This window comes from Anser anser (assembly GCF_964211835.1).
Source record: "Anser anser genome assembly, chromosome: 29".
Classification (NCBI taxonomy): Eukaryota; Metazoa; Chordata; class Aves; order Anseriformes; family Anatidae; genus Anser; species Anser anser.
This window is the reverse complement of record NC_139750.1, coordinates 2328878-2341056: the sequence shown is the minus strand read 5'-3', so window position 1 is coordinate 2341056 and position 12179 is coordinate 2328878. Positions and strand designations below refer to the sequence as shown.

At 50.2% G+C, this 12179-nt stretch overlaps 1 protein-coding gene across 1 annotated transcript in view; it reads right to left on the bottom strand.

Moving 5' to 3' along the window:
* LOC310887879 (olfactory receptor 14C36-like) overlaps positions 1–10712 on the bottom strand; it is a gene marked incomplete at its 5' end in the record, with an annotated part of 34736 nt that extends 24024 nt beyond the window's left edge. Inside the window, one exon of the mRNA XM_083814055.1 lies at positions 9879–10712. Coding sequence (XP_083670181.1) covers positions 9879–10712 — 834 coding nt within the window. The remainder of the gene's footprint in view (positions 1–9878) is intronic.
* Between the last annotated feature and the right edge of the window lie 1467 nt (positions 10713–12179).

Sequence of the window (12179 nt, the reverse complement as noted above, 5' to 3'; positions counted from 1 at the left end):
AACGGGGAGAAAGGTTGGACCCTTGGGCAGGACTTGGCACCCAAACTGCCCTCCCAGCTCCTGCTGGTGGGTCCCCACAGCCCTCCAGCTCTTCCCCAGCAGGCTCCTCTGCTGCAGGCTGGGAGTTGCTTTTGGTAGTGGGATGGTGGGCTGGAACACCTATTGGAGTATCTATTTAATCCCTTTGGGTCCGCTGTCCTGGCTGTGTCCCATTGCATTGTCCTGCATACCCCCAACCTACATGTCGTGGGGGGGCAGCATGAGAGATGGAGAACCCATTGATATGGTTCAATAGTAAGTGAAACACTCATCCGTTAACAACACTGTTTTGGTCTCAAATGCAAAACTCAGCTTATATGAGCTTCTCTAAGTAGAACCATAGAGATTCAAAGCATTTCAAGGGGGAAATGAATCCTAGCACAGGAGCTAGCAGGACTCATCCAGAGAGCTTTAGCTATGATGGGGGAAGGGGATAAAACAGGGATCACCAGAGAAGTGCCTGGGGGAACAATGCTGAAGCTGGGGGTGAGGCAGATGTCTCATCTGAAGTGCATCTACACCAATGAATGCAGCATGGGCAACAAACAGGAGGAGCTGGAAGCCACTGTGAGACAGGCTAACTCTGACCTAGTTGCTGTAATGAAGCATGGTGGGATCACTCCCACGACTGGGGTACTGTGATAGACGGCTACAAGATCTTCAGAAGGGATTGACAAGGAAGGAAGGGTGGTGGTGTGGCTCTTTATATTAAAGAGTGTTTTGATGTTGAAGAGCTTGGGGTTGAGAATGGTAAAGTTGAGTGTCAATGGATAAGAATGAGGGGAAAGGCCTGTAGGGGTGACATCGTGGTGGGGGTCTGTTATATGATCGTATGACCAGAGTGGTAGATGAGGGAAGGGCTGTTGATGTAGTCTCCTTAGACTTCAGCAAAGCCTTTGACATGGTCTCGCACAGTATTCTCCTGGGGAAACTGGCTGCCCATGGCCTGGACAGGTATATTCTTCTCTAGGTAAAGAACTGGCTGGAGGGCTGTGCCCAGAGGGTTTTGATGAATGGAGTTAAGTCCAGCTGGCGTCCCGTTACAAGTGGCGTCCCCCAGAGTTTGGTACTGGGGCCTATCTTGTTTAATATCTTTATTGATGACCTAGATGAGGGGATTGAGTGTACCCTCAGTAAGTTTGCAGACGACACCAGGTTGGGAGGTAGTGTTGATATGCCTGAGGGTAAGGTGGCCCTTCAGAGGGATCGGGATAGTCTGAACTGCTTGGACGAGGCTAAAGGGGTGAGGTTTAACAAGGCCAAGCACCCGGTCCTGCACTTTGGCCAAACAACCCCATGCAACGCTATAGGCTTGGGACAGAGTGGCTGAAGACTGTGAAGAGAAAAGGTACCTGGGAGTGTTGATCAATGCTCGGCTGAACATGAGCTGGCAATGTGCTCAGGTGGCCAAGAAGGCCAATGGTATCCTGGCCTGTATTAGAAATAGTGTAGCCAGCAGGAGCAGGGAGGTGATCATCCCCCTGTACTCAGCTGTGGTGAGGCCACACCTGGAGTACTGTGTTCAGTTTTGGGCCCCTCACCAGAAAAAGGATATTGAGGCAGTGGAGCGTGTCCAGAGAAGGTCAACAAAACTGGTGAGAGGTGTGGAGCACAATTCCAATGAGGAGTGGCTGAGGGAACTGGGATTGTTTAGTCTGGAGAAGAGGAGGCTAAGGGGAGACCTCATTGCACTCTACAACTTCCTGAAGGGAGGTTGTGATGAGGAGGGGGTCGGCCTCTTCTCTCAGATAGCTAATGAGAGGACTCGAGGAAATGGCTAGAAGTTGCGCCTTGGGAGGTTTAGATCAGATATCAGGAAAAACTTTTTCTCTCAAAGAGTGGTCAGGCCCTGGAACGGCCTGCCCAGGGAGGTGGTCGAGTCACCGTCCCTGGCAGTGTTCAAGAGGCGCGTGCACGAGGTGCTACGAGATCAGATTTAGTATCTTAGGGGGTAGTATTGGTGATAGGAAGATGGTTGGACTAGATGATCTTGTAGGTTCTTTCCAACCCTGTGTTTTTATGATTCTATGACTCTGTGACTAATGGTAACAAGTAATGTGTTTGGGGTTTGACTTCAAATTAGGAAATGAGGTTGGGGATTAGAGCAATGGATGCCTTTCAGGGTGAGGGAGAGCATTTAGGGTAGCACTAGATTTTCAGGTTACTAGTTAGAAATATTACCAGGACATAACATGAAGATTTTCCCAGTGAGTGTTGAAGAAGCAGCAGCCTTACCTGAGTCCCTCTTACCTCTTCCAAATCTTTCCTTACTGTTATCCAAGACCCTCTTCTCTCTCCCAGATCTCCCACCGTTATACACCCAGCTTTCCTCTGGCCTCCCCTAATGTGTCACCCTGCTGGGCACAGCTTTCTGATGGCCTTCATGACCTCAGAGGCTCTGCCTCCCTGCTGTTGGCCAGCCAGGGGCTGGGACAGAAGTGACCTCACAGCCAGCACCCACAGGGCTACAAGGAGCTGTTGTGCTCAGGAGGCCTCTTCCCAGCCCACCCAGGAGCAGCGGGTGCAGGGTATGCCCTGCACAATCCCTTAGGTACTCTGCCTGCCAACCAGCTCGTGCTTCAGAAGGACTCCTACATGTCCAGGCTCATGTTTCTTCATACAGCCTTTAGCAACTCCAGGGCATCCTGAAGGGAATGGCCCCCTCTGTTTGGAAAAGTGAATCATGCACTGAATGTGCATTTTAGAGAAATGTTGAGACCTTTGCAGAAAATTATTTTAAAGGCTGAAAAAATAATTCAAGTAGTTCCACGGGGGACTGTACCCTCAAAAGTAAATGACCTTAAGAAACCGTCTGTCCTGAAAGAATTGATGGCAATCCTCGGGAATGGCTTATTGAATTGGGCTCACTCAGGTTCATCTAACCACATCCACTCCATAAGCATCTCATATGGACAAGGAAAACACATACTCTGTATGTGTCTCTGCTGCTGTCACCTCCAGCCCGAAGTGCAGGAGATGCAGCTCACGGGTGTCTGCGAATGACAGGAGGAGGAACTCTGTGGGGAAGCTGCTGTTGGACATTTGCTGCCTCAGAGCATGGTTGGCTTTCAATGGTGTAAAAGACAAAGACAAGTTAGAGAGATTTCTCTGAGCAAAACCCAAACCTATATATTTTGTTTTATCAAAATCTCCTCAGCAAGACAAACTGCTACTTCCCTTTGAGGAAGTTGTGCTCCTGCCTCAGGCTCTCAGTTTTACTTGCTAAGGGTTCAGAGGGACTAGACAGCTCCTCTGTGGGCTCAGCCGGAATCAGTACTGACCTACAGCATCTGCTAAAAAACACTAGGGATGGGTCTCAGGTGCCCACTGGCCAGAGTATCTCAGTATTTTAGGTGCTGAGCAGGACATCCAACAATACGTCGTGAAACAATGAAGTATGTAGGTTAAAGAGCGTGGAGGAAAATTGTGAGGTTCCTCACAGACCTACAGACCTCGTGAGTGTAATGCTGTAACAGCCTCATTGACTGACACAACCTGACAACTCCATTAGCATTCCCCTGACTGCTCTTCAGGGCAGGAAAGTGAAAGCAGAGACCTCAGACAGTGCCTTCCCTGCAGGTCACTCAGGAGTTGGCCTTCTCTTTCAAGAATCACCCCCCAAGTTTTCTTGTGGGTGCTGTGGAGTTGTGAGCTGCCTACACCAGGCAGCAGCCTCTGGACACCAGCAGGACCCTGCCCTGCCCTGCCCTGCCCTGCTGGGGGGCTCTTTCCACCCACAGCTTCTCCCTGCGTCTCCCTGGGCTGCTCCCCGGGCAGGCTGAGTGCTGAGCCTGGCAGGCGGCAGAGGCCCTGCCCTGGCACACAGCCCCTGGGGCACAGCAGGGACCCTGCTCTGCACCACAGCCCCGGGCACCCCTGCCTGCACCCTGGCTGCACAGCCTGCAGCCGGCCCCTCTAGAAGGAACCCTCATGTCCTGTCCCTCTGACAGCTTAGGCAGGTAATCCCCGCTCTCGATCTTGTCATTCTCCTCTTATCTTAGGAACTCTTAAGTGTCCTCCTGAAAGATCCCAGAGGCTGTGGGATTTGCTAGCAAATCTGGAGATGGCACCAGGAACAACAGCTGCGTTGCCCTGCAGCCAGACACTTACCCTGTTCAGGGCTGGGAAGATTTCTCCAACACTGAGCTCTCAGCAGTCCCCCTCCACACTGCCTTTAACATCTCCCTCCCTTCTCTCAGCTGCCCTTGTCCCCTGCAGGCAGTGCCCCCAGCCCTGCTGCGCTGTGCAGAGGAGTTGCTCCTGGGCAGAGCTGTCTCTCTGCAGCGCTGCCCGCTTGCCAGGAGCTCCCTTTGGGCCCAGGAGCCCAGCCCAGCTCAGCAGCACAGGGAGCTCTTGACAAGTCCCTGGGCCTCCAGGGGAATCGACTCTGAAACTGACTGATGCAATCACTGTTCTTCCTTCTGTGAGCTAGAGAGAGACACCTACTTCCAGTGCTATCTTTCCTCCTAGTTCAAAGAAAGAGTTCGTTATGAGAATCATCTTTTCCTGTCCTGTTAGAGAGGACCCCCAGAAATTGCCAGGCAGGTGCATCCCATCTCTTCCAAACGCTTGCTGTTATGCAAGGGGAAGAAACATTTTCACAGCAAGTGAAATCTTTCTGTCTACACCAACTGCATCACCAATTGTTGGCCTGCAGGCTCACACAGTCACAGATTCTCCTCATCGTTCTCCTTTTTTTCTGTTAAGAAGATGGGGTGTTGGGTGGTGGGGGTTGCAGGGGGGTGGGGGAGGAAGAGTGGGAGGTGGTCGGAGAGGTAGAGAAGGGGGAAGCAGACCTCGCCAGTCACACTGATTGATGATAGCATGGGATATGGAGCAAATGTTTTTTCCAGTGAGGTTAACTGATCAGGGACATTGTCAGCTCTGAAACCAAGCGAAAGGGGTAATGCCACCAATGTAAGGGCATGTCCTATGAGGACAACCTGTGGACACTTGGGTTGTCTAGTCTGGAGAAAAGAAGGCTGAGGAATGACCTCATTGCTCTCAACAATTTTCTGAGGAGGGGAAGAGAAGAGGTTAGGTGCCAATTTCTTCGCCCTTGTAACCGATGACAGGACTGGCGGGAATGGCACATAGCTGCACCAGGGGAGGTTCAGACAGGACATTAGGAAAAAAATCTGTACTGTGAAGGTGGTCAAACACTGGAACAGGCTCCCTAGCTTGATGCCTGCTTGATGCCCCAGGTCTGCCAGTGTTCAAGAGGCTTTGGAAATTGCCCTCAGGATGCTGTAACTTTTGTTTAGCCCTGAAGAGGTCAGGCAGTTGGACTAGATGATCTTTGAAGGTCCCTTCCAACTGAACTATTCCGTTCTGTTCTCTTCTGTTCTGTTCCATTCCGTTCCATTCCGTTCCATTCCGCTCTGCTCTGCTCTACTCTACTCTACTCTACTCTACTCTACTCTACTCTACGTGTACTCACTACACACGTGGGTAGGCCCCATTTATGTATTGGAAGACCACAATAATGCCTCCTGGAGTCTTCTCTTCTTCAAGATAAGCAATCCCAACTATCTCAGCCTCTCTTCAAAGGAGGTGCTTTTGGTGTGCATGGCATGCATTTAGAAGTGGGGTGGTGGGCTGCAGGGGGTGCTGCATGGTGTGGAACATCTATTTGATCACTTTGGGTCACCAGTCCTAGCTGTGCCCCATCACAATATCCTGCTCACCATCAACACACATGTTTGAGGGGTGGGCAGTATGAGAAACAGAAGCCCTTGATCCTGTGCAGACATGGTTCAGGAATAACTGAAACACTGGTCTGTTATCAACACTGTTTTGGTCTTAAATTCAAAACACAGCTCCATACGAGCTGCTTTGAAATAGAATCATAGAATCATGAAATGTTTTGGATTGGTAAGGACCGTTAAAGATCAACCGCCCTACCCACCATGGTGTTCCACTAAACCAGGATGCCCAAAGCCCCATCCAACCTGGTTTTGAACACTTTCAGAAATGGGGCACCAACCCCAACTTTAATGGGCAACCTGTTCCAAGGTCTCATCTCCTTCAGAGAATTTCTTCCTAATCTAATGATCTTCCTAATCTTCCAAATCTAATTTAAATCCACCCTCTTTTAGTTTAAAGCGATGACCCCTTGTCCTATCACTACATTCCCTGATAAAGTGTCCCACCTCAGCTTTCCTGTAGCCCCCCTTTAGGTACTGGAAGGTTGCTGTAAGGTCTCCCCAGAGCCTTCCCTTTTCCAGCCTGAAAACAAAAGCAAACAAACAAACAAACAACTACAACAACAAAAACAATTCTCCCAGCTTCTTTTAATAGAAGACATGCTTCAGCCCTCTGACCATTTTTGTGACCCTCCTGCAGACCTGCTCGACTAAGTCCATGTGTCTATTGTGCTGCGGCCCCAGAGCTCAATGCAAGACTCCAGGTGGAGTCTGAAAAGGGCAGAGTAGAGGGGCACAATCACCTCTTTCAACCTGCTGGCAGTAGTGTTGGTGCTGCCACCTCCATGAAGACGCTGGGGGCAAGTAGTGGTGGGGGATCTGTGTGGCACAGTGCCCTGAAGACAGGGAGGGACAAATGAATGCACAGATAGATGCAGGATGTGACTGCTCTTGCTACACCAGGAAGGGAGGGCAGGATCTGGCTGGTGTTTGATGAGGCCACTGGTGTGGAGATGTCAAAACCAGAAAAGAAGTTAAGATCCCCTCACAAACCTGAAGAAAGCTGGATGCACCATGACTGTTCCTAAACCCTCTCAAATCCGGTTACCCTCTGCACTAAAACACCTCCACACTTACCACACAGAAAACACAAGGAGGTCCAGGAGGTTCCTAAAGCACCTTGCAGATAACTTTTTGGTGCAGATGCTAAGGGAGCCAACTAGGAAAAGTGCCCTCCTAGATCTGTTGCTGGAGAACAGAGAGGGCCTTGCGTGGGCTGCGGGAATTGGCAGCTGTCTCAGTCATAGTGACCATGAAGCATTTGAGTTTAAAATTTTTGGTGACAGGAGGAAAACTGCCACCAAAACTTCAGCCCTGGATATGGGGAGAGCAGACTTCAGGCTGCTCAGGGAACTAGTTAGCAAGGTCCCCTGGGAAATTGCTTTTGAAGATGTTGGAGTCCATCAGTGCTGGTCAATCTTTAAGCACTGCCTCCTAAAAGCACAGGATCAGGCAATTCCAAAATATCAGAAGTCAAGCAGGCGGGACAGAAGACCAACTTGGCTGACCAGGGATCTTCTGGACCTTAGGCATAAAAAGGAAGTGCTACTGGAAGCAGGGTCGGGTAATGTGGAAGAACTACAGAGATGCTCTTAGCATTTGTAGGGAGAAAATTTGTGCTGCCAAAGCCCAGTTAGACTTGAAGCTGGCCATGTCGGTGGGAGGCAATAAAAATGTTTTTTTGTTTTTTGTTTTTTTGTTTTTTTTTTAATATGTGAATAGAAAAATGAGGACCAGAGAAAACATAGGTCCGCTATTTTATGGGGAAGGTCACCTCACAGACAAGGACACAGGCAAAGCAGAGACGTTTAATGCTTTCTTTGCCTCCATCTTCAACACCGATGATGGGCTTTGGGACCCCAGCTGCCCTGAGCTGGATGACCGTGATGGTGGGAATGATAAACTCCCAAACAACCCTGAACGTGTGCGGGATTTGCTGCTCCACCTGGATCCATACAAGTCCATGGGTCCGGATGGGATTCATCCCAGGGTGCTCAGAGAGCTGGCTGGCATCATCGCAGGACCTCCCTCAATTATTTTTCAATGGTCTTGGGAATCTGGAGAGGTCCCAGTAGACTGGAAGCTGGTAAATGTTTTTCCAGTTTTCAGGAAGGGCAAGAAAGGAGACCCTAGCAACTACAGGCCTGTCAGTCTCACGTCAGTGCCTAGTAAAATTACGGAGGTTATCCTTTAAGTTATTGAAGCGCACCTGGGGGACAATGCAGTCATTGGTCCCAGCCAACATGGGTTCACGAGGGGTAGGTCCTGCCTAACAAATTTGATTTCTTTCTATGATAAGATCACCCATCTACTTGTTCAAGGGAAACCAGCCGATGTGGTGGTTTTGGATTTCAGTAAAGCTTTTGACACAGTTTCCCATAGCATTCTACTGGACAAAATGTCCAGCATACAGCTAAACAAAACATCACATGATGGGTGAACAATTGGCTGACGGGCAGAGCTCAAAGTGTTGTGGTAAATGGGTCCGCATCAGGCTGGCGGCTGGTCACTAGTGTGGTTCCCCAAGGTTCCATTTTAGGCCCAGTTCTCTTACATGTTTTTATAAATGATCTGGATGTAGAACTAAATTGTGTTTTGAGCAAATTTGGTGACGATACTAAACTTGGAGGAGTTTAGTTTACTTGGAGCTGCGACAGGAGAGGTTCAGGCTGGGTGCCAGGAAGAGGTTCTTCACTGAGAGAGTTGTCGTGCACTGGAACAGGCTCCCCAGGGACGTAGTCACGGCACCAAGCCTGTCGAAGTTTAAGAAGTGTTTGGACTGTGCTCTTAGTCATATGGTCTGAATTTTGGGGTAGACCTGTGTGGAGCCAGGAGTTGGACTCGATCAGCCTTATGGATCCCTTCCAACTCGGGATATTCTATGATTCTATGATTTTCCTCTGTGAGGCAATTTACAGCTCAAGGCAGCTCCCATCTGATCTCTCACGATCCCTCTGCTAACGTGGCTGGACAGTCCTGGTGCCCTGCTCATGCTCCCCACGGGGCTCCAGGCTGGATGGGGTCTCTGCTAATCCCCGTCTTTGGTGGGAGGTGGCAGGTGTGTGAAGGGACAGTGGTGCATTTCCTAGGACAGTAGATGCCTAAGGGTGGTATGAATCTCTTTCCAGCCTCCCTTCACTGTATTTGCTCAGTGTCGAGTGCCTCCCCCACAACTTCAAAGTCCTCATTTCCCTGCAGTCACCTGGGTTTAGCCCTTTCCTTTTGGGTGACTCCACCTTGGGTGATCTCTCACATCATAGGGCTCTGGTCACTGCCTGACCCAGGCACTTTCTGTCCTTGGAGATGCTCCAGGCTCTCCAGGCATCTCCAGACTCCCCTCCTTTAGGACATCCTCTGCATGTCACATGTGGGACAGCCAGTGTAGGTAATGCAGTGACCATTCACCGTCTACCCCATCACTGCCCGCTTATACATTAGTCTTAGATCTAGCCCTCAGTCTCAATCAGGTTACAATGGGACATTGTGGTGGACTTGTCAGTACTAGGTGAAAGGTTGGACTGGATGATCTTAGAGGTCTTTTCCAGCCAGAATGATTCTATGATTCCATGGTTCTCTGATTCAGCTTTTTGCTTCTGAAGCCATGGAGCAACAGGCCCTTTTGGGGAGCAGTTGCTCAGGCCTGTTCTTGGCACCAACTCTGGAAGAATAGCCCAGGCTTTAGCCACTGCTCTGGGGAAAACCCATTTTATCAGAGACACAATGAGAAAGTCAGCTGTGATACAGCATGAGATGCAACCTGATATGGGCTCCAAAAGAGACAAAGCAAATTCATTCCTAAACAGAAGTGAGCTGAAAATAAACATCTAGGTAATAACATAATAACCACAAATAACAATAATGTAAATGAAAGCAATAGTAATAATGATAATGACAACAGTAAAGGTGATGCTACTACTAATGCTAATAATAACAATTAAAGAAAACAGTAACAAACACACACCAAAAACACAACCAAAGCCAAAATAAAGGACTGGGAAACCCCTGATGTTATTTGTGGAGAAGGATAGAAAGCTGATCATTATTGAAAAACAACAGTGACACCAGTTTCTTAATTGCTTCCTTCAGTTCCTTGTTCCTCATGCTGTAGATGAGGGGGTTTGCAGCTGGAGGCACCACCGAGTACAGAACTGCCAGCAAAAGATTCAGGGAGGAGGAGGACATTGAGGGGGGCTTCAGGTAGGAAAATGTGCCGGTGCTGATAAACAGGGAGACCACAGCCAGGTGAGGGAGGCATGTGGAAAAGGCTTTGTGCCGTCCATGCTCTGAGGGGATCCTCAGCACAGCCCTGAAGACCTCCACGTAGGACAGCACAATGAAAACAAAACACCCAAATGCTACACAGACACCGCCTACAAGAATCCCAACTTCCTTGACATAGGTATCTGAGCAGGAGAGCTTGAGGATCTGGGGAATTTCACAGAAGAACTGGTCCAGGGCATTGCCTTGGCAGAGGGGAAGGGAAAAGGTATTGGCAGTGTGCAGCACAGCATTGAGAACACCAATGCCCCAGGCAGCTGTTGTCATTTTAATGCAAGCTCTGAGGCCCAGGAGGGTCCCATAGTGCAGGGGTTTGCAGATGGCAATGTAGCGGTCATAGGCCATGATAGTGAGAAGATGTAATTCTGCTGAGATTAAAAAGAAAAAGAAAAAACCCTGAGCAGCACATCCTGAGTAGGAAATGGTCCTTGTGTCCCACAGGGAATTCACCATGGCTTTGGGGACAGTGGTGGTAATAGTGCCCAGGTCAAGGAGGGCGAGGTTGAGGAGGAAGAAGTACATGGGGGTGTGGAGGCGGTGGTCACAGGCTACGGCTGTGAGGATGAGGCCGTTGCCCAGGAGGGCAGCCAGGTAGATGCCCAGAAAGAGCCCAAAGTGCAGGAGCTGCAGCTCGCGGGTGTCTGCGAATGGCAGGAGGAGGAACTCGTTGGGGAAGCTGCTGTTGGACATTTGCTGCCTCTGCTGCAAGGGTCTGTGCAAGGAGAAAATGAGGGTAGACTTCACTAAGTTAAACCTACTCCATTTGTCACAGAATACCCCCAAACACTGCCTCTCTCTTTTCAGAAAAAAAAAAAAAAAAACCACCACCACCAACAAAAAAAACCACTTTGTGCAGCTCCCTTTTCCTGGAGCTCTGATTGCTTTAAGTCTGGGGCTGCCAGTAGAGCAGGGACTCTGCTCTGGACTTCAGAGGAGGCTGTCATGCCCTACAGAAGCTAGAAAATAGGATCATGGCGTGATCTCAGATGTAAGTCCACTAATGATAGCAAAGATCTTTTCAGTATTGTCACTGCCAGTTCATTTGACTACTGAAAAGGGCTGCGGGGATTTTGTTTTATTCATTTTCTTCTAGCTGTCCCACCACACCTGAGGAGTGTTTGAGTTATGTAGAAATCCTTGGCGTTTCTGCTGCATGTGAAGTGAAATCTTGTGGGTCCTGAGATGGACTGTCCCTTAGTGCAGAGGGCAGACAGCCAGCCTATCCATCAGTCCCGGTCTCAGGTTACCTGTGCAGGTGGCTCTTTGAGGTGGAGGATGATCACCCCCAGATGTTCCCCTGAGGAGAACCTGGACACTGCTGAGAGCAGACGAATCCAGTCTGAAAGTGCGAATCAACAACTCCCCGCCCCATGTCGGTGTACCTGAGGAGGACCTCAGCTCTCCCCTCCCAGCCAAAGACACAGAGGGCTCATTGCAGATGCCCACAGACACCATCCAGCAGCATTTCCATCACCTTAGCAGTGAGCTGTCTTCTGCATCGGGCTCCTAGATAGCAAAGCTGCCTTGGGGGAGCTGTGCCCTTGTGGACGGCAGCCTGCAGCCCAGCAGGACGACCCGGGGAAAGAGAGAGATGTCCTGAAGATGGGGTGTCCTGCAGGGAGGGCCAGCTCATTGCCAGCCCCACACACTGCAGGGCCCAGACCCCACAGGGTTTAGCTGGGACAAAGACGGCAAGGACAGATGGGGAAATATGGTGAAATGCCCCAGTGTTCCTGCCAAGGGAGGCAGGACAGGGACAGACAGATGGCACTGGGGCATTCCTCCACCCTGCAGTTGGTCTGCCACTAGTTCTGAAACCCACCGGCCTTGAGGGCAGAAGATTTTCTGGGTGGCAGAGGAGAGCAGGGGGTTGCTGCAGAGAAGGTGCCTGCACTGCTAGCAGGGCAGGGAGTGCCTGAATCCCCCCTCCTTTGCTGTTTCAGGCAGCAGCTCCCTCTCCCTCCCTGCCCAGGTCTCTGCTGCCTGGTACTGTCCCTGCTGGGAGATGCTTCCCTGTCCAAAACATGTCCTCCCTGCCATTGCTCACAGACCTCTTCCCACCCACCGTGTACTCAGTGCTGCACTGCAGACACGTCTTGTCCCGTGCCACAGCTCAGGGACACCTCCATGTTACAAAGTGCTAACCAGAATATTGGA